A 22,140-nucleotide genomic window follows, 5' to 3' on the forward strand; every position below is an offset into this window, starting at 1 on the left:
CACAAATAAGTAACAAAATTATACTAATGATTACAAGATTCAACAAAACAGACTAGTCATCTCTTTTGACATGATATTTACTATAATTCTTGTGATTTTGAAAATAAAAATTTTCAAAATTTGCCTTTTTTTTCTCTCCTTTCTCCTTTATTAATATTTGACGATTAAGTAATTAGATCACTAATTAACTATTAGTAACTAATTAATGAAAATAAATGTTGAAAAATTCTTTAATAATGAACGATGACTTGTAATGACAAAATACATCAATTGATATATTTAATGACATTATTTTGTGATTGATAGAACTTAACAATGACCAGAAATTAGTTGTACACAATGTAAGAAGAAGGGTTTTGGTAGAAGAAAAAATACAAGCCAAAAGAAGGTTATTCATGAGAATATTTTCTTTGAAACTCTTAAACTTGTAACAGTTGTAAAGTAATTTTGTAAAAGTAAAGGAGAAATGAGGAAAAGGAAAGACAAAGTTTAGAAATTTTTCTTTCTAAAATCACAAGAATCATAGCAAACATCATGTTAAAAGAAATAACTAGTCTGTTTTGATGAATCTCGTGGTCATTAGTGTAATTTTGTTGCTTATTTGTGTTGTCTAATTTATTAAAGGTGAACTTTTTGAGTGGTGAAATGCATGTATTAATTGTTTATAACTTTTAATTATTTTTATTCTTTTACTAATACAACATATATATATATATATATATATATATATATATATATATATATATATATATATATATATATATATATGCATAAGGGGCGTTTATGAAATAAAAGTTTTATCTCTCTCCTTAAAGTACTTTTTTAATGTTACTTTTTTTTTTACTTTTTTTAATTGGATTAACTTTGTTATCATTTACTTAATCTCAGGAGAGGTTTGTATAATTTTACAAATTTTAGAGGAGGCTAATGAGATTATCAGAAACTGCAAGGGAGATTTCTGCAATTGACCGTATTTTGAAACGTGATTTCAAAAGTATAAAAGTCTAAATATCATCCAAGAATGGCATGTTGTGTTGCATAGATACCAATTAGAACTTTAGCAAGGAAATAGCCCCGAGTGCAGAAAAGTCAAAATATTCACATGTACATAGAAAAGTTGAGACGAGAAGCGTAATTATTATTATTACAAAGCTAAAACAATACAATACACAGTGGAACGGGAAGATCCCAAACTTGCAATTTATTCAATAGCTATGTTTACTTACAAATTCAAACACTAATTGGAATGTAGTGACAGAACAATTCCCTTTCCGGATCAAGAACAGGCATGAATGGAATTTCATTAGTTGCTTTCCTTGCCACATGCTACGGCTCATCAACCACGGGACAGATGCTTGCCTGGAGTGCTGACCAATTATTTCAGCTTGAATAACCAAGGACGGTGATATACAATTACAGATACAGATGCAGGGAATAGAACTCAAGGCCTGCAGGTATTCAAATCACCTGATATTGCATTATAGTATGATTTCCTCTTGAACACTAAGATTAAGGGTCTTGTTCGGGAGGACAATGCTGTTGATTACTACAACTTCATCTTCAACTGACACAGATTCACCTGTTTCAGAAGCATGGATGAGTTGATGAAATGTCACACTGAATTCAGTATCTGGTTGAAGAATTTAAGTATACAGACAAAGTTACCAAGAATTGTAACACCAAGCTTTGCATTGTAATCTCCTTCAGCCTGAGATAAGAAGATTACCATCACAAACTGTAGTCATCAAATCAAATATAGACAACAAAAGGAAGAAGCACAACAGGCAATATATTATCCAAATGATTTTTTCAATTCAGTTAGCCTGAAAAAAGGGTTTTGTCCAGCAAATGCAAGAATGACATACTGATCGAGAACTAAGAAACCAATATGGCATGACAGCAAAAGGAATACAGACAACTAATGCAACTGCTTCAACTCCAAATTTAGGATTACCATATATTTTAAGATACAAAGGAGAAGTTACTCAATTTTCGTTCACATTTTTGTTATTCTAATTACTGACTTCATTATAAGTTCTTACGTAGCAAAAGATCACAACATTGATGAAAACTTGAACAACAATTTGCACGCACAAGAAAAGCACTGGAAGTATGAATGTAAATCACGTCTATTAGGCTGGTATCATAGAAAGTCCACCTTGTCTTTTTGGGCCTAATCAAAGTAATGATAAAAGAACAAACAAGAGAGTTCATGCAGTAGGGCTTCTTTATCTAAAGGTTTTAAATTCAGAAAATTAAATAGTTTGTACCCTTGGACTTGTATGCCTTGACTTGGTCAACACAGGTCCATTACAATTAAAATTTTACTTCCATCCAAGTGCTATTGAAAATTTTTTCATCAGAAAAGGGTATCCTATTTGTGTAACCATATAGACTCACCTGCACTCTTGACCATCTCCCGATCATAGACTTCCACCCGACGATTGCATGGATGACAACAGCATTTTCCTTCACACCAAAAAGTCAACATCAGATCAATTTGTTATTTGCAAAATTTATCAGTTATTTTGCCGAGAATAATACCTTGATTTCAACGTCATCCAGAATAATACAATTGACAAGCCTTACACCAGCTCCTATACGAGCATTAGCCGAAATTGACACGTTGGGACCAATCTATTCAACAAATAGATAAGAAGTCAGTAGTATGTCTGTGTATTTGCATATGCAAGTCTCTGTGTGTGTGTGTGTGTGAGAGAGAGAGAGAGAGAGAGTAAATGAGAATGTTGGCCTGAGAAAGCAGAGAATCTAAAATTTTGGTTGCATGAAAGATTTGTTGGTTGGTAGCAGGAACTGGAATGGAGAGGGAAAAATGATGAGAAGGTCTGGAAATTCAAAAAATGCATCAGTTATTCTAATAAGATAGAAGGATAAAAAATCTTTTATAAATCAAAAACCACTGCATTGTGAAACAATGAATTACCGGTTGCGCACATTAACACCAATTTGGATCATAGGGAGGTCAATAGCCACAAAAAGGAGCTTTAAAGAATAATAAGAATGTAATAAGAATAGAATAAGAAGACACACAATCAGTTGCTTCTTCCAAGCATCGAGTTAACAAAAGATTATCATCAAGATTAGTATAGTGATAGTGATTCTGGAGGTCAACCATATTGACAACCTCTGAATTCACTACCAGGTATCACCTCTGAATCCAGGAACTAATCATCTCAGGCGTGTATAAAGACTTATTGCCAAGATTCAAGTATCAAGGCTAAGTATACTATAGATATCAAATTTCATCTCTCCCCAAGGTTCCAATCCCAGATGCAGCTCCCGTGCTAGAACTTCATGTACTCTGACCAAAATTAGTTTTGTTTTCTACATCACAATACAGCACTGATCCTCTACCAGGCCCAAATCAAGTATTCTGTGGTAAAAATTGCAGCACCTTTATTTATACAGGAGATGCTTACAGTTGGAATGCTCAAGCATAAAGGCTGCTGTGATGTTATAAGGCAACCAATATGTAGTAACATCTAAAAACTTAAGCCTCTCATAGTTCCTTTGATTGGAAAGAAAGACATTAGAGAACATTATTTAATTGAAGGCATTAGTTAGTAGCTTCCAGGATATTCAGTAACTGTTAGAAGTACATTGCCCCTTGGACAGGCATTCTTGACAGTGATGTACATTCAACTGGTGAAATGAATTGGGGGCCATGCCTAATGCTTTCGTGGTTATATTAAGTTGTCTAGTGTTTGAATATTTTTGGGGCCATGCCTAGTGCATTCTTGGCTCATACATACAACCTCTTTTGTCATAACCATTCAAGGATACATTCATTGTCAGCTTGCATTGTCGTTTCTGCAACTTCATTAACTATACTACAAAGAAAATGAGAAATCAGTTACATGCATGTCGGGGCTTAATTTTTATAACTCATAATATAGGGAAAATAAGTTGTGGATAATAGAACTAGAAACCACTATGTATTTGAATCCCAAGTTCCTCCAAAGGCTACCAAAAGAAGAGCAAGGAAAGAAGCAACAACATAGCCTGATAAATGGGAGAAACAAAAAAACTACGAATGAGAATACTGAAGACATTAATCAAAGAACCTCCAAAATTTGAGCATCATTACCTTTGCAGTTGGATGAACTTTTGCTGATGGATGAATATAAACGTCACCAGTAATTGTTGCACTCTTTATACCATCTCCAGTTGCTAAAATATGGGGCGATGTGAACCGAAACTGGGCAAGATAAAGGGCAGAACATCTCAAAGACATTCTGCAGAACATAAACTCAACAATCACAGGAAATTTCCAAGAATCAGATAAGTACAGAACTTGATAAGTATTGTGCATATTTTGTTTACCCAGGAGTTTTAATTTGCTCCCAAAAATCCATGGTTTCATATGTGTATAATTGCTTCTTCCCTGCAAGAGGAGATAGGATGTCCTGATCCAATCGAACAAAATCTGTGGGAAGGCTCCTGCAAAATACTATGCATGAGACAGGAAGCCAAATGAGATTTAAGTACCAACTAAAGTTTGAAACCTATTTACTTATTCGTATTGGTTCCACTAGGGGGGAGTGCCCGAGCATTGCATGGGTGTTTGGTGTCTGGGATTAAAGAGGATTTTTCATTGGACAAATAATAGTACATTCTAGAAAGAAATAGTCATCAAATATGACAAAATTAATAATAGTACATTCTAATTGCAGCACACACTTATACACTTTACTTTATCAATGATCTTGCAATTTACTATTTCCAAAAGGCCCCTATAGATGTCAGTTAAAACTCGCCCAAGAGGAGACATAAGTTGTTTCAAACAAAGGAATACCCTCCAACGGCTAGTTATAGTAACGTATTAATTGCACAACATGTTAACATGTTTTTGTGTTAATTGCACAACAAAAGCAATTAATATGTCTATTAACACCATTTCAGTAATTACACCAACACATAAGCTTATATGAGTTGTACTCGATGCAAAAACGGTTGCAAAATAACTCCATATTCCAGAAATATCCAGATGTCTCCACAAATCAAAGATTTAAATGTACCAAAATAAGGGCATTTCGGTAAATATATCTAAACACATGCTGCTCTCAGTTATATCAAAAGTTTTAAAAAAATTACACAACATTCCATATTTCCCAAAAAGCCTCTATCCATGCAGTTGAAATTCAAACCCCCCCCCCCTCTTTTGACCACAACTCATTCTTATATAGTATAAGGAAACATTTAAGTCTAAACCATAAGAACAGATCAAAAGTAATAATTCTGCCTAGAGATGATTGTAATTTTTATTTCGTTATGGCTAAAGCAGGTGACAGTTGCCAAGTAAATGAGTTTTGAGAATTTACTGCTTCCTCCTCTTATTGAAATTCAAAAATTTGTGGTGTTAGATTCCAATATAAAGTTTATTTCACCTCAAGTTTCTTTTCTCCATATAAAATAGCTCAAAAGAGGACTTTATGAAGCACAACACTGATCTAGCTGAATGACATCCATTGTAAAAAAAAAAAATCCCAAATGTTGAGACAAGTGTGCCTAATGAGACAGAAAGTAAACAGACTCACACTTCACAGTTCTTCAGGTTCAAAGCCACAAAACATAGGTTAGAAAGAACATCATAGACATATGCATGACAATTTTCCACCCAGTTGGCAAGCAAACAGCAAAGTAAACAGACACACACTTCACAGTTCTTCAGGTTCAAAGCCACAAAACATAGGTTAGAAAGAAGAACATCATAGACATAAGCATGACAATTTTCTGCCCAGTTGGCAAGCAACCCTTTAAAGAGAGGAAAGGAACCAATATATAGTTCAAGCACATTCAAAGTCACATTTCAGGGGTATGAAACTTGCATACTTGCAGTAACAGCCCTGAAAATTGATGCACAGGTAGTTTGAAATAATTAACCACATGGGAATTCCCAAGCTGTAAAGTGACTCAGTCCTTTAAAAATCTCGTAAAATGGTTATAACCAGCATCAACATGCAACAGCATGAAATAAGTTAAAATAAGTTCAATCTAACTTGTGCACTCCATATTTAATTTTCATATAGTCCTAGAATTTTGTCATTAAAAATAACTCCAAGCTAAAATATGTAAATATTGCAAAAGAGTGAACCAACATGAGCTTTTGAGCTTCGTTAATAGCACATTCTGCCACCTTTTATAACTTTCTTTCTGCATTCTATTATCTAATTTATTGCACCAATCTTAAAGTTGCAGACCTAAACAAAACTACTTAAGCATGTCTTGATCTGAATGTACCTTTACAAGGAGCATAGCATTACCTTAAAGATATCAAAGTAAATTTTGAAAACAGGTGACATTAAGTGCAAAGAGTACCTGTTTGGGAGCTGGAGGGCTTCAAAGCTGGATACACGCCTTAAATTAGCTGCAGAATAGTGATAGAAAGTACACATCAGATTTCACAACCTTGGAGTTGTCTTATCAACTTGTGTAAGGTACTTGTAGCTTGTTCTATATGGATGAAACTAAAAGGAAAGAAGTTCCCTCAGTCCAGTATTATATTAGAAATATATTCCATGTCAGTGAACAGCACTGACAAGGATGAAAAACATATATAAACACTTGAAAGATAATTGACGATGGAAATAAAATATAAAATGTCATTGAATATATTATCCTCAATAATATGGAACTAAGCCCTTTAGTATAAAGACCACAACTTGACTCATATCATGGATCTTTTTTTTTTTTTTCGGGCATCAACTTACTCTATTGTAATATGCCATAATATATATGATTATATACCTAAACATATATAGACACACATATGGCTGATCAAATAACATAATAAAGAGAATATCAAAAACTAAATTTGAAGCCTGCAATCTCATTGTTGATATAAGAAATGGATCCATTTAACAAACTACATTCCAAATTCTAGGTTAATTACTCCGTTTAACAAACTACATTCCAAATTCTCGGTTAAGTACTAGAATTTATAAAGCAAAACTTATTTGATTGGCAACTTAAATGAAGAAGTTATGAAGAACTAATTTGGAAGCTCACAAGCTCAAAGTGTTGATATAGACAATGAATACTCTGTTAACAAACTATTTTTCAAATGCCAGGTTAAGTACTAGGACTTGTAAGGCAACAGTTATCACATTGACAAAATGCAGGAGCAACATTGAGTAAGTTAATTAAAGCAGATCTGTAACATCTTCGAAGGATTAAATCTGAACAGAAAGCTACTGAGAGATAGCTCAGTCTCTGATTCAAATGAGTAATAGACATAGAAATTTATAAACAATGCAGGTACTTAATTATCTTACTGCAGATAGTATTTAGGGAGAGAAGACTGAAAAATCTTCACAGAAGTAGGACTCACCAAAAACTTCAACTAGAGAAGAAACAAACAACCAAGGATATAACCTCTTTATGCAAGAAGTTAATCTTTACAGTGCTGACACATCAGATTGACAAATCAAAACAAACAACAGCAGGATCTCAAAGCTTTCATGACACAATGCTGTAGTCTTTCTTGAACTAATTGTACCAAAGAGGATAGGCCAATCCCAAAGAATCTCAACAATCAAATATGTGTATGATAGACCAATCAGACGGCATAATGTACTGTAATAAACTAAATGCTGCTAGCATGAACACGACAACCTAAAACCTAGAACTGACCTCTATCTTTTCTTTGTGTGGATACACCTTGAATGGCTGCAAAAACATCTGGTGTGAATACATAGACACCACAATTTATGTGATCACTCACCTGCATAAAATGAACAAAAATTGGAGTCTCAACCAAAAGCTGCACACATTAGTAAGACACCAAAATCACGGATCTTTTACGCACAAAAGTTTCTGGTTTCTCTGTGTAGTGCAACAGTTCATTAGTAACAGGATCAGCCACCAATTCACCAAACTGGTTGGCTGATTCGGGAGGAACCTGCGTGTAGGAAGTAAAGGAAGATGGCAAAACTCAGAAGAATCACAAATTAAAAGAAGAACTAGATTTTGCATGCCACCTAGAAATATAGCAACCTTGATCACAAGGATAGTTCCCATCCCACCATATCTTCTGTGAGCCTCTGCAATTGTTTCAATCAATAAGAAGCAATTCAAATCCTAGGATCACAATTAGTGACCACGAAATGTAAAACTAGTACGGCATGTGCTCCACTAAATGGACGAAAGCCAATCTTCACTTCTATGGAGAAAAGAGACATTAGGAAGAATAAGCCAATTACCAAGCATATCAGGCAGTGGAAAACTGCAGCAAACATCACAGTTCAGCAGAAAGATATGTGACTGCCATTGAAAACAAAGAAGATTTATTGAGGAGGCTTTTTTTCCCCTTATTTTGTCCTATAGTTCTTGATTTTCCACTTTGCTATTCCTATGAATATAAGAAACAAGAAGGCAACAATGAAGAAACAAACAATTAACGAAGAAGAGAATAGATTAAAACCGGACTGTCTTCCATGATTAGATCCCTAAAATTGTAAAGTCCACCAGCTGATCCGTGCGGCTTCTCCTCCTTCAAGTATCTAACATTGCACGATTGAATATTCAAATTAAGACAGGAAGTGAAAAAGATTCTACTCTACAAATAAAGCAAACCAAAAGTTTACCTGACTGGAACCTTGAGCTCATTAGAGATTGAAGACACAAACAATGCAAATTCACGCTCCTCATAGAAGCCAATAAGATAGATCTGTGCTAGATTTGGAATCTGACAGAAACAAAAGAACGTAAATTATGGTGCAGAAGTAACAAGACAATGCACACAAAACTATTAGCATTCTTGGACTATATGCTTTATCTATCAATCAACTTCAAACCCCATTGATCCATAGACAAAATGTACAATTCAATAAGTAAATCTATGTTGAAGCATACAAAATTTTAAACAATCTTCGATAGTTTTTTGCAAGAAATAAATCCTTATTAGCATACCCTTTTACAAGCAGAGATTGGATGATGCACCATTGGCTGTCCAGCCAGGGGAAAAAGTGGCTTTGGAATATTAAATGACAATGGCCGAAATCGAGTACCTGCAATATCCATCTTAGCATTATTTCACAAAACAGTAAAACAGCCTAAACATTTTACTAACATTAGAGCTCCCAAGTCATCAACAAGCAGATAGAAGTTTAGAATTTCAAAAAGGAACAAAGATCTTCAAAATTACAGACCATTTGCTACCAAGATCAGAAATCAAAATGTGGAAAATTGAATTGCTACCTTTGGTTGGTCCGCCCACCATGATGACTGCCACAACTTTCTCTTCTGAACTTCCCATCATTCGCACCAAAATTCAGAACCCAGATCCCAAATTCACTAGCGATGGATATCCTCTGACCAGAAGGAATCACTAACAACCCGTGATTCTTCTGCAACTACACCACATATAAAAGAAATTAAAAATGAAAAGAAAAAGCCACTATGGCTACTTAAGCGTAAAAATTCCAAGAATCACGTGATTGATTCCTCCATTATTTGTAGGGATTTTAGGACAAGGACAGAGGGCATACACTACTTGTTTGTCAGTATAAAAGATGGATAGGAACAGAGAATAGAACTACTAACTATGAATTACCATCAGGGCATAATTTAGCAATTTAATAAGACTGAAGAAGCCCTTCCAAGTCAGTCGAGCTGGTCTCACTGAGGATTAGTATAACTGAATTCCAGTGTTTCGAGTCTTATAACCAAAATGGAAAATAACCCAAAAATCTGAATAAGGGTTGGGGGCTGAAGTGGGTCAGGTCCTTGTGTTTGTGGAAAAACAAATTTAATAAGATTAAAGAAGGACCAAATGAAAGAATTGTCAACTCTTTTCAACTAAATTGGTGTTTTCCTATTGTTATAAAAGCAAGGGTAAATTACCTTTTCCCTCCCTATAATTTGGTGATTTATCGTATAATCTCTATATATTTAACAATTTATATTTTAATATAAAGTCAAAATCAAATAAATAAATTGTTAAATGTACCCTTTCATTACTTCTTTTTTTCCTCCAAATATAAAATAGAAGAAGTTGAAATAAAAAATAGGTAAATAAGAACTAGAAAATACCATTAAAGATTTGGTATAATAACCTATAATGAGATATTTGTAGTAAAAAATAAATAGATACTAACTATGAATTACCATCAGGGAATAATTTAGCAATTTAATAAAACTAAAGAAGCCCTTCCAAGTCAGTTGAGCTGGTCTCACTGAGGGTTAGTACACCCGAGATCCAGTGTTCGAGTCTTGTAACCAAAATGGAAAATAACCCAACAACCCGAATAAGGGTTAGGACCTGAAGTGGGGCCATGTCCTTGTGTTTGTGGAAAAAAAAATTTAATAAGATTGAAGAAGGACCAAATGAAAGAATTGTCAACTCTTTTCAACTAAATTGGTGTTTTCCTATTGTTATAAAAGCAAGGGTAATTTACCTGTTCCCTCCCTATAATTTGGTGATTTATCGTATAATCTCTATATATTTAACAATTTATATTTTAATAAAAAGTCAAAATCAAATAAATAAATTAACAAATGTACCCTTTCATTACTTCTTTTTTTCCTCCAAATATAAAAAAGACCAAATATAAAAAAGAAGAAGTTGAAATAAAAAATAGGTAAATAAGAACTAGAAAATACCATTAAAGATTTGGTATAATAACCTATAATGATATTTGTAGTAAAAAAATTTTGGTATTTTTTGTTTCTTATTTATTTGTTATATATTCCCCTTTCATATTTATTTATTTATTATTTCTCTCTATCTCTTTTGTATTTGGAGAAAATTAAGATTTTATAAACCAAAGTATAAGTTTTCAAAATCATCTCTTTTCTTTCACAGAGAGAGAGAGAGGAGAAAAAAAAGTAACAAAAGGATGAATTTGTTAATTTATTAGTTTGATTTTGACTTTTTACTATTGACCATTAGTTTTAACAGAAAAACTAACGATAATACTTCAATCCAAACTATAAGAAGTTATATATAAGTTTTTAAATTATAGGGGGTTATGTGGTAAAATACTAAATCATAGGGGAGTAAAAGGTAATTTATCCTAAAAGTAATACTAACATGAATACTAATTGGGTTAATTATAAAAACTCCCCCTAAGGTTTAACCGGTTTGCACTTTATCCCCTAATATTATTTTTTACTCACTTTACCCCCAAAACCGTTAGTCAACTCTAACATTGCGTACCGAAAGTGTCAAAAAAATATTGATACCCTTAAAGGCTAATTATAGTAAATTCCCTTAAAGTATAGCTATTTTGTACTTTATCTGCTGATATCATATTTCTCTTAATTTGTTTATTTGTCCCGAAATGCAACAAAAAGGTTTTTAGAAAAATTTAGCAATTCAAATAATTTTTAATAGCATCTAAGCATGGTATATTAAAGAACAACTCTGAAAATTTTAAACTCCAATTCAATTATATTTCTCTTTTTTAGTATTACCAATGAAAAAATGTAGTGTACTTTACATCATACAATGCAAGTTCTTAATGCTTCAAATCTTTCAATTTGTTTCTTTTTTTAAAAAAATTACTTAATCGTTGTAATGTCCTACATTGTTACATTAGGGGAACTAGGGATTTTATATGTTCGAAATCAAGATTTTACACTTTTCTTTCCTTCACTTTAACATTATATGACCTTGGTATTTGAAGAATTGTAAATAGAATTTTTTCTAAAAACAAAAATTGTGAACTCTACAAATATTTTGTTCATTATTTTCTTTTAAGTGTAAAGGGAATGTCATTATATTTCTAAATTAATTATATCTTGTAAACTAGAAATGTGCATTGTTAATACTTTCATTTTTTGTCAAAGCAAGCACAATAATCATATAAAGTTGTTAATTATGATGAGTCAATAGCTAATTAAAAAATGTGAATATCAATTTCTGTTGGATTTTGTTCATAATATCATTTTGCCTGATTCTCTAGCTAATTAATTAATAGTATTATGTGGTAGCATGTAGTCGTCTTCCATTGTGGATACGAGATTAATTTCAAGCAGATTGACAAAAAGTGGCGATTTTATTCATAGGTCTGTAATTGCCATGTACAACTAAGAATTTATAGAAAAATAAACAGCATACTTCTAGCCTAACGTACTGGAATACTATGCTAATTCTATCATTATCATACAACTAATTATATATTTATCATATAAGAATACAAAAACTAATTCTATTTTAATTGTATAGTAATTAAAAGAGATAACAAGATAAAGAATAAGGATGAGATACGCTAACAACCCCCTCAAGCTGGAGTGTGAAAGAACGAAACACCAAGCTTGCGCAACAACCGATGAAAAAGATTAAAACCAAGCACTTTGGTGAACAAGTCAGTAGGTTGATCCTCTAAACGGATGAAATGGATACAAAGCTCATTGGACTAAATCTGTTTGCGAACAAAGTGACAATCCATCTCAATATTTTTGGTACGCTCGTGGAAAATAGGATTGGCAGCAATATAAAGTGCGGCTTGATTGTCACAAAACAGATGCATTGGTTGCGAATGAGAAATGGTGAGATCAAATAATAAAACTTGTAACCATAACAGTTCACTAGTGGTACCAGCCATGGCACGATATTCTGCTTCAGCAGACAAGCGACTCACGGATGGTTGTTTTTTAGTACGCCAGGAGATAGGCGCATCCCCAAGAGAAATATAATAACTTGAGATGGAGCGTCGTGTCGTAGGACAAGCACCCTAATCAGCATCACAATAACCTCTAAGTTGTAAATTATTCTGAGAAGGAAAAAATCCCTAGCCTGGAGAATTCTTAATGTATCAAATGACCTTCATTGCTGCATCATGATGATCAAATGTAGGGGAATGCATGTATTGACTCAAAATATTAACAGGATACAGAATATTTGGTCGTGTGATGGTGAGGGACAAAAGTTGACCCACGAGATGACGATAAGATGAGGGATCGGCCATAGGTGTACTGGTTGAACGCCCTAGTTGATGTTGTGGAGACATTGGAATCGAACTAGTTTTGCACCACTGAGACCAGTATCTGTTAAAATATCTAGAGCATATTTTCGTTGACTCAGAAAAATTCCTTCAAGACTCCTGGCAACTTCAATGTCAAGAAAAAATTTGAGGGGAACAAAATCTTTCAGATGGAACTGTCCATGCAAGAATTGTTTAAATTTTTGGCATTGAAAGGAATCATTTCCTGCAATTACCATATCATCAACATATACCAAAACTACAAGAAAACTATTATTAGTCTTCAAGGTAAATAAAGTAATATCTGCCTGAGTCTGAATAAAACTATATTGTTTAAGAGCATGGGTTAATTTAGAAAACCAGTCCCTGAATGCCTGTTTATGACCATAAAGAGATTTATGAAGCCGACAAACCCACTTGTTACCAGATGGCAAATATCGAGGGGGAGGAACCATGTATATTTCCTCATGTAAATCATCATGGAGAAAAGCATTATTCACATCAAGTTGATGTAATTTCCAATTTTAACTGCACCAATAGCCATTAAACATCGCATTGTAGTTAACTTTTCTACAAGAGAGAATGTTTTAGTGTAAATTAGTCCCTCCTCTTGAGTATATCCTTTGGCCACTAATCAAGTTTTATAATGCTCCACAGTACCATCTGACTTATATTTAATCTTATACACCCATTTATAACCAATTGCTTTCTTTCCTATCGGCAAGAGTGCAAGATCCCACGTATGATTTGTAGCTCAGGCATCAAGTTCAATTTGCATGGCAGACCTCCACTTTTCATCTTGACTAGCCTTAGAGTAAGTGGAAGGCTCAGTCTCGGTTAATAATGCTACAAGAAAAGCTTGATGGGAAGAAGAAAAACGATCATTGGAGAGACAGGAATTAATAGAATAGGGGGTATCTGATGCTTTTGAAGTGAAAACTGAATTGGAGTGGCAGGAACTATTGGGAAGATCACAAATATAGTCTTTCAAGTAAGCAGGCGGTCTTCGGATCCGCTATTCCTAGCATGGTGGTGAAGTATGAATATCTTTAACACGATTATCCATGGCAGAGAACTTATGATTGGGAATTGAGGAAAAAGTGACATTAGAATTATGCACTTTATGACTAGAATTATGAAGAGAATCAACACACTAATCATCATTATCAAGAATAAGTGATGGAGTGTTAGGTGTTAAGGCGGAAGACAACGTCGAAGGTGATGTCCTAGAAGAGATTTTAAAAGGAAAAATTGTTTCATGAAAGTGCACATCATGGGAAAAGAAAATTTTTTTTGTCTCTAAATCATAAACTTTAAAACCCTTTTTATTTTGAGGGTAGTCTACAAACACACAAGGCCTTGACCTAGGTTGAAACTTGTCTAAAAGTTGTAAAGGATTAACAACATAACACAAACAACCAAATACTCTAAAATGATCATACGTCGGTGGTTTGCCAAAAAGCACTTCAAAAGGGGTTTTATTTCCAAGTGCTGATGTGGGGAGTCGATTGAGAATATATGTAGCAGTTAAAATACATTCCCCTCAGAATTTAATGGGCAAGTTACTCTGAAATCTCAGAGCACAAGCCATATTAAGGATGTCTCTATGTTTTCTTTCGATGACCCCATTTTGTTAAAGTGTTCCAGCACAAGAAGTTTAATTAACAATCCTTTTATTTCTAAAGAATAATTTCATGTCACCTTTAGTAAGTTCTAATGCATTATCACTTCTGATTTGTTTAATTTGAAATCCAAATTGAGTTTGAATCAAAGAATAAAAATTTTCAAAAGCATGACAAGCTTCATTCTTGTGTTTTAATAAATATGTCCAAACTATTCTAGTACAGTCATCCACAAGAGCTAAGAAAAAATAAGCCCAGAACTTGAAGGTGTTTGATAAGATTCCCATATATCAATATGAACCAAATAAAAAGGAGTCACAGATTTATTAATACTTGGAGAAAAAACTCGTCTAGAAGCCTTTGCCAAAAGGCACACACTACATTCTTGACAAATTTTATCAAAACGAATATGAGAAAAGTTGGATATTGACGCCAACTGGTTGTGCGAAGGATGTTCTACCCTTTGATGCCAGAGAACACTAGATCCTGGAACCGTATTAGCTTTGCCATAACAAGACTTAGCACAGTCTATGGTGAAGTAGTAAAGACCATCCTGTTCCTTGCTATCCCAATCAGTTTCCTCGAGTGTAGGTCCTGAACAACACAAAAATCAAGAAGAAATAGGGCAACACAATTGTGTTCTTTGGTGAGATGACTGACAGAAATAAGATTACAATGAAAACCTGGAGCATGCAAAATATTATGCAAAGTAATCAGGGAGTTCAAATGATGACTACCATATTCGTAAAATTGTTTCATAGTGCCATCGAGTAGGAATATATTAGTGGATTTTTTTTATTTAACTAGGTCAAACAAGAAAGTTTTATCACCTATAAAGTGATGAGTAGCACCCGTGTCTAGTAACCAAGTGTAGCAAGAGGATGAGGAATTTGGAGTTAAAGAATGGGTTACGTTACCAACAAAATTAACTGAGCTAGAGCCAGAGTTTTTGTCACTATTCAACAATGACAAAAGTTGTTCATACTGTGTGGCTGTTAAACCACTAATTGAAGTAGTAAAAATTGAAAATTTTGTTGTGTCATCTGAGCACGCATTTGCAGCGGTGGGATTTTTTCTTGAAAACTGCCAATTATTCGGATACCCTACAAGCTCCCAAAACCTATATATTGTATGGCCAGCCTTATTACAATGATCACATCGTAATTTGGGCCATCCAGAAGATTGGTTTCCATTCTGACATGGTTGGCCTTGTTGTCACCGAACATGAAGCATCTTAGAACTGTGTTGAGATGGTTGCTGTTTGACAGAACTAGAACGTGGTTGCTACTACTGTTGAATAGAGAAAACTCCTACCCCATCAGAATCTTGTGGACTAAGAAGACTCAATTGCTTCTCTTCCATCTTAACCATGTTGAATATGCAATTAAGTGAAGGGCAAGGCAACAAGTCTCCTCCTTTTTTTTTCTCTCTCTTCTTTAGTCTCCTTGCTAGGGTTTTTTTTAGGGCTTGCATGGCTTCCTTGGAGGCCCCCCACCCGGGTGTTGGGGGGCAGCCTCTACCTGCGAAGATCCCGCAGTCCTTTTCGGATCTGTTCACGAGTCCTACTGCGCCAGCCTTCTCGGTTCAGGCGACAGCCTCCACACACCGTGGAGAGCCTGCTTTGATCTTTTCACAGGAGGTGATACACAAGCTGTCCGACCCCTTTCGATATGCGCTGGTTGGGAAGTTTGCTCAGGGTCAACCTTCGCTGGAGCTGGTTCGTAAATTTTTCGTCACGCTTGATCTCAAGCAGCCTGTCTCTGTTGGGCTGCTCGATCCCCGTCACATTCTCATCAGGGTTGCAGATGAGAGGGATTATCATCGTTTATGGCTTCGTGGGGTCTGGTATGTTCAGGGGCGGCCAATGAAGCTGTTCAAGTGGACGCCTTCGTTTCATGTGGACCGGGAGCCGTCTGTGGTTCCGGTGTGGGTGTCTTTGCCCAAACTTCCCATTCATCTTTTCAATCGAGAGTGCTTGTTTCAGATTGTTGCTACGTTGGGCATGCCGCTCTACGTTGATGCTGCTACCGCAGCCTTGTCTCGTCCCAGCGTGGCTAGGGTTTGCGTAGAGGTTGATCTCCTGAAGCCGTTAGTGTCCCGGGTTTGGATTGGGAATGGCGGACAGGAGGGGTTCTGGCAGAATCTTGATATTGAGCATCTACCGGCCTACTGTTCTGGGTGCTTTCGACAGGGGCATAGCAAGGATGACTGCGTGATGCTTCATCCGGAGTTGAAGGCCCAGGCTCGGCCCACTGGGGAGGCGCAGCCTCAGGGACGACGCAAGGGACTGCCGCCGGCTGCGGCTGTGGCGGGTGAGAAGGTAGCGGCGACGGGGGAATTGGTTGCGCCTGCGCTTGTGGGCGAGAAGCACAGAGTGTCGGGGGTGGTTCTCGGGCCTGATGCGGAGCCTGGGCCTGGGTCGAGTGCCCAGGCTGCTGAGCCAGTGGCGGCAGCATCCCCGACTGCGGGGGATGGGCAGGGAGTCTCGGCCCTTCTGGGGATGCAGGCCACTCACAAGGGGACTCCGTTAGACCTGGATGATGTAGTTGTGGAGGAGGCTTCGGATGACGAACACCAGGATGGGGTGGAGGAGGCAGCGGTCCCTTTGTCGCTGCTTGCTACCGCAGGGCAGCAGGAGCCTGGTGCAGTGGTGGAGCAGCTGGTGGAAGACGTTATTGCCTCGGCTGTGGAGGCGATCTTTGATGACCTTGCCGACAAGGTGGTTGCGGAGGCGGTTGATGCCGAGACAGCTTCGTCGGTGCGCATGCAGCAGGAGCAGGTTGCAATATTAGAATTGAATCTTTCTCCACGCAAAGCTGCTCCTCCCTTGGCGGCCATGGAGGCGCTTAAACGCCGGCGTGGCGACTTGAAACAGAGACAGCCTGGGGTGGTCGCGGCCCCGCCAGGTTTTCCCCCTCACTCTTCTTCTTTTCCTTTACGTGATGTTTAAGTCATTGTTTTGGAATGTTCGGGGTTTAGATAACTCCATCACTATAGCTCGTTTACGTAAGTTGCGTCTATTGCATAAATTCTCCTTGTTAGGGGTCTGTGAACCCAAAATGGATGCTTCTCGTTTTGATTGGATTCGCCAGAGGTTGGGCTTTGATGGTTGTTGTCCTACCAATGATGGTCGCCTTGTTGTTTTTCACTCTAGTGAATTTTCTTGCTCTATTGTGGGTCAATCTTCTCAGTATTTGGCCCTCCACGTGACGCACTCTCAGATGAGTACTGAGGTGGTTGGGGTCTTTGTGCATGCGGCCTGCTCAGTCAGTGACCGCTGCGAGCTTTGGGCGGACTTACGTGCTTTGCAGGTGTTGGGTCTTCCTCTTCTCTTTCATGGTGACTTTAATGTAATCTTGTATGCGGAGGAGAAGAGAGGATGTCGGCCTTTTCGCAGGGCTGAGTCGGAGGACTTCCATGCTTTCATTCAGGATTTGGACTTAACAGATGTGGGATTCTCTGGGAACCAGTTTACGTGGTGTAATAATCGTCAGGGTAAGGCGCGGGTCTGGAAGCGGTTGGATCGAGTCCTGGTTGATCGCAGCTGGTTGGGTAGTGGTGTGGTGCCTTCGGTTCATCACTTGGCGCGCACTGCTTCTGATCATTCTCCGTTGCTAGTTTCTTACTTGATTTCAAGCTCGTCATCTCCGAGGAGCTTCCGGTTCCAAGATGTTTGGCTTCGGCATGCTAGTTTTAAGGGCGTTGTTCAGGAGGCTTGGCTCTCTGGTAGCACTGGGCGACCGATGCGACGCTTCTTGCATAAGTTGAAGGCGGTTAAGGCGGCTTTGACTGTTTGGAACAAAAATGTTTTCGGTAACGTGTTCGATGCCGTAAAACAGGCCGAGGAGGAGGTTGCTCAGTTGGAGGCTGAGGCGGCGGCCCGACCATCCCCGGAGGTGGACTTACGGCTGGTGCAGGCTTCGTCGGTCTTGAAGGAAGCTTTGTTGCGTCAGGCCATCTTCTGGCAGCAGAAATCGAGGTTACGTTGGCTGAAAGAGGGAGATGCCAATTCTAAGTTTTTTCACTCTTATGTGCGTCAACGCAGGGTGAAGGTTCGTATTCATCGGCTTCAGACTTCCTCTGGTGCGTGGACTGATGATGTAGGTTCTATTCATGCGATGGCGGAGACTTTCTTCTCTGACTTGTTTACCCAGGGGCCACTGGATCAGGTGACGGGGGATGAATTGTCTCGAATCCCGACAATTTTGTCGGAGGATGATAATCTGGATTTGGAACGGCTTCCTACTGCTGAGGAGGTTCGAGGGGCGGTCTTCTCTTTGGATAGGGACAGTTGCTCAGGCCCGGACGGGTTCCCAGGGTCTTTTTATCAGGCTTGCTGGGATATTATAGGAGGGGACCTCTCAGATGCAGTCGCGGATTTCTTTGTTGGTGCTGATCTCCCGTGTGGAATTTTGGCCACTTTGTTGGCCTTGATTCCTAAACAGTCGGCCCCTAAGACCTTTGCCGATTTTAGGCCGATTAGTCTCTGTAATTTCTCGAACAAGATTATTTCCAAGATTCTTGCGGCTCGGCTGGAAAAAGTTCTACCCCGACTCATTTCCCCTCAGCAAAGTGGTTTTGTTAAGGGAAGGGTCATTTCTGATAACATTCTGCTTGCTCAGGAGATGATTTCTAGGATTGGGAGAAAGGCCCGGGGTTCTAATGTGGTTTTGAAACTGGACATGGCCAAGGCCTATGACAAGGTATCGTGGATGTTTCTGCTATCTGTTATGCGGAAATTTGGGTTTGGTGAGGTTTGGTTGGACATGGTTTGGCGTTTGGTTTCCTCCTGTCATTTTTCAGTGTTGATCAATGGTGGTCCGGTCGGGTTTTTCAGGTCCACTAGGGGTTTGCGGCAGGGTGATCCGCTGTCTCCAGCGCTTTTCATCATTATGGTGGAGTTCCTGTCCCGCGGTCTGGAGTCTCTTCCGCTCTCTAGTGGTTTCATCCCTTATTCGGTTCCTTCGGGAGGGTCCCCCCTGTGCATCTGGGGTATGCGGACGACGTTATAGTCTTTTGCAATGGGGGGCGGGCTTCGGTGCGGAAGGTCATGGGTGTTTTAACTGATTATCAGCGAGTGTCTGGTCAGCTGGTTAATGCCTCGAAGAGTTGTTGTTTACTCTCTAAGAAGGTTTCTGGTCTTCGCAGTCGGAGGGTTGCGGAGGAAACGGGTTTTGCTCGTAAGTCTTTGCCTATCACGTATTTGGGGTGCCCCTTGTATGAGGGTCGGCGATCTAAGTCCTTGTTTGCTGGGATCATAGATAAATTTCAGGCTCGTTTGCTGTCCTGGCAGAATCGGTGGCTTTCCATGGGGGCGCGGCTGATTCTTATTCGGCATGTGCTTACGTCCATTCCAGTTCACTTGCTTGTAGTCTTGGAGCCCACTCGAGGGGCAATTTGGGAGATTGAGAGGATGTTTGCGCGGTTTTTTTGGGGGGATAACCATTTTCACTGGTGTGGTTGGTCTAAGGTGTGTTTCCCTGTGGAGGAGGGGGGCCTAGGGGTTAGATCTTTACAGTCTATTTCTAAGGCCTTCTCTTGTAAATTGTGGTGGCTCTTTCGTCAACAGGACTCTCTGTGGGCGAGGTTTATGTCTAGTTTGTACCTTCGGGGAGGTCATCCTAATCAGGTGGTGGTTGGTCCGTCGTGTTCGGCGATCTGTCGGCGGTTGTTCCAAGTTCGTGAGCAGATGGAATTACAGATCCGTTGGGACGTTTCTCTAGGCGATTGTTATTTCTGGTGGGATAATTGGAGCGGTTTGGGCCCCCTTGGCTGGCAGTTTCCAGACCTTTCTTCCGACCAGAAGGTTAGTGACTTTTGTGTTCAGAGGAGTTGGGACTGGGTTCGTCTCTCGTCTTTCCTTCCTACGGAGATTTTGGAGGTGATGGGGGAGACTTTTATGTGTTTTGGGGATCTGCCAGATCAGCCTTGTTGGCAGTTGGCATCCTCGGGCTCTTTCTCCACGGCCTCGGCTTACCAGCTGGTCCGTCGGGCTGGAGTGAAGTCTCTGGTCTTCCGGTCGCTGTGGGATTCCTTCATTCCACTTAAGGTTTCTTGTTTTGCATGGCGTTTGTTTTCCGGTAGGTTGCCTTTGGAAGATGTGTTACGTACTCGGTGCCGGTTTGCGGGGCCCTCCCAGTGCCCGTTGTGCTTGGCTGCTCAAGAGACGGCTGATCATTTGTTTTCCTCCTGCCTGGTGGCCCAGGCTGTCTGGTCATTTTTTGAGTGTCGGTTGGGGATTCTGATGGTTTCTTGCAGCTATCGGACTAGATGTATGACCTGGTGGTCTCAACCTGTGAGTAAGATGTCGATTCGGTGGTTGTACAGGATTTTGTCATTGATCATTCTTTGGTTTTTGTGGAAGGCTTCGAACAAATGGCGCTTCGATGGCATTAAGTGGTCTGTCCAAACCTTGTGTTACTCTATATCTCATGAGCTTTGGCTTATTTGTTCTGTCAAGTTTCCTGGGCGTTCACTTCCACCTGAATTTGGGGGACTTGTGTCCGTCATCTCGGGGATCCAGCGCCCCTTAAGTTCTACTTTGGTTAGTTGGGAATTCCCGCAGAATGGGTTTGTCAAGCTTAATACTGACGGGTCCTCCTCATCTATGGCCGGTGCTAGTGGTATTGGTGGGATTCTCCGACGGTCCGATGGATCGTTCCTTGGAGCGTTTGCGGCCAAGTTACCGCTGGTGGACTCTTTGCAGGCGGAGGCGTATGCAATGCTTCATGGACTCCAACTGTGCCAGTAGATGGGTTTCTCCATGGTCCAAGTTGAGTCTGACTCGCAGGTTTTGGTTCGTGTGGTGGCAGGGAGTTTTTCGATTCCGTGGGCGGTACGGCCGCTGATTAGAGCGATTCGAGCATTTTTGCCGTTGGGGGTTCGTCTCTCCCACTGTTTCCGGGAGGCGAATACGGTTGCTGACTCTCTGGCTGCTGTGGGCGTTGCTTGTAACGGGCGCTTGGATTATCCCACTTTGTCTTCTCTTCCACGCTTGTCTAGGTCCCTCTTTGTTTTAGATAGGGAGCAGGTTCCCAATTTCCGTTTCTCGCTTCGAAGATAGGTTTTGCTCGTTGGCTTTTTGTTTTTGTGCTTTAGCTCCTTGTTCTTTGGTTGTTTCTTAATAAAAGGGCGTAGTGCCCGTCTGCCAGATATGATTGGCAGTTTAAAAAAAAAAAAAAAGTGAAGGGCAAGGCTTAGTTGCCAATATTTGAGATCGAATGGTTTTAAATTTTTCATCCAATCCCATGAGAAATTGGCGTGAGTGCTCTTTATCCATTTCAGCAAGTCATTCTTTCAATTCCTCACATGAGCAATTTGGAAAATTTGAATAGGCACTCAACTCATCCCATAAGGCTTTGAGTTTGGAGTAAAGTTGGTCACTGAAGCCGTTCCTTGCGAAGACAAAGCAATGTTCTTTCTTAGTTCATAGATTCTGGATTCATTGCTTTGACCAAAATGTTCTTCCAAATCCACCCAAAGTTCCCTAGCCGTGTCAAGATAAATGATCGAATCTTGCAGGTTCGGACTAATTGAATTGACAAGCCAGGAAAGAAGTAACCCATCACATT

At 38.8% G+C, this 22,140-nt stretch overlaps 2 protein-coding genes across 5 annotated transcripts; one reads left to right on the forward strand and one right to left on the reverse strand.

Annotated features, from left to right (window-relative positions):
* Nucleotides 1-1,117: 1,117 nt before the first annotated feature.
* Nucleotides 1,118-9,714, reverse strand: LOC113742301 (uncharacterized). Of its 4 annotated transcripts, none has more exons than XM_027270115.2 (17): nucleotides 9,575-9,714; nucleotides 9,220-9,374; nucleotides 8,932-9,029; nucleotides 8,607-8,707; nucleotides 8,444-8,522; nucleotides 8,223-8,283; nucleotides 8,017-8,063; nucleotides 7,829-7,921; nucleotides 7,654-7,744; nucleotides 6,340-6,388; nucleotides 4,345-4,461; nucleotides 4,109-4,256; nucleotides 2,545-2,637; nucleotides 2,401-2,469; nucleotides 1,666-1,708; nucleotides 1,468-1,579; nucleotides 1,118-1,359 (listed from the first exon to the last, which is right to left on the reverse strand). In XM_027270115.2, the coding sequence occupies exons 2-16, from the start codon at nucleotides 9,278-9,280 to the stop codon at nucleotides 1,479-1,481; spliced, it is 1,251 nt and encodes a 416-aa protein (XP_027125916.2). In that variant the 5' UTR covers nucleotides 9,281-9,374; nucleotides 9,575-9,714; the 3' UTR covers nucleotides 1,118-1,359; nucleotides 1,468-1,478. The 4 variants fall into 4 exon arrangements, with proteins under 4 accessions (XP_027125916.2, XP_027125915.2, XP_071903840.1 ...); XM_072047740.1 differs by having other exon boundaries at nucleotides 1,174-1,367; XM_027270114.2 differs by having other exon boundaries at nucleotides 1,118-1,579.
* Nucleotides 9,715-21,320: 11,606 nt separating this feature from the next.
* On the forward strand, nucleotides 21,321-21,632 carry LOC113740866 (uncharacterized). Its single transcript, XM_027268381.1, has one exon. The coding sequence runs from the start codon at nucleotides 21,321-21,323 to the stop codon at nucleotides 21,630-21,632; it is 312 nt and encodes a 103-aa protein (XP_027124182.1).
* The last annotated feature ends 508 nt before the right edge of the window (nucleotides 21,633-22,140 follow it).

This window comes from Coffea arabica, chromosome 4e, assembly GCF_036785885.1.
Source record: "Coffea arabica cultivar ET-39 chromosome 4e, Coffea Arabica ET-39 HiFi, whole genome shotgun sequence".
NCBI classification, from domain to species: Eukaryota; Viridiplantae; Streptophyta; class Magnoliopsida; order Gentianales; family Rubiaceae; genus Coffea; species Coffea arabica.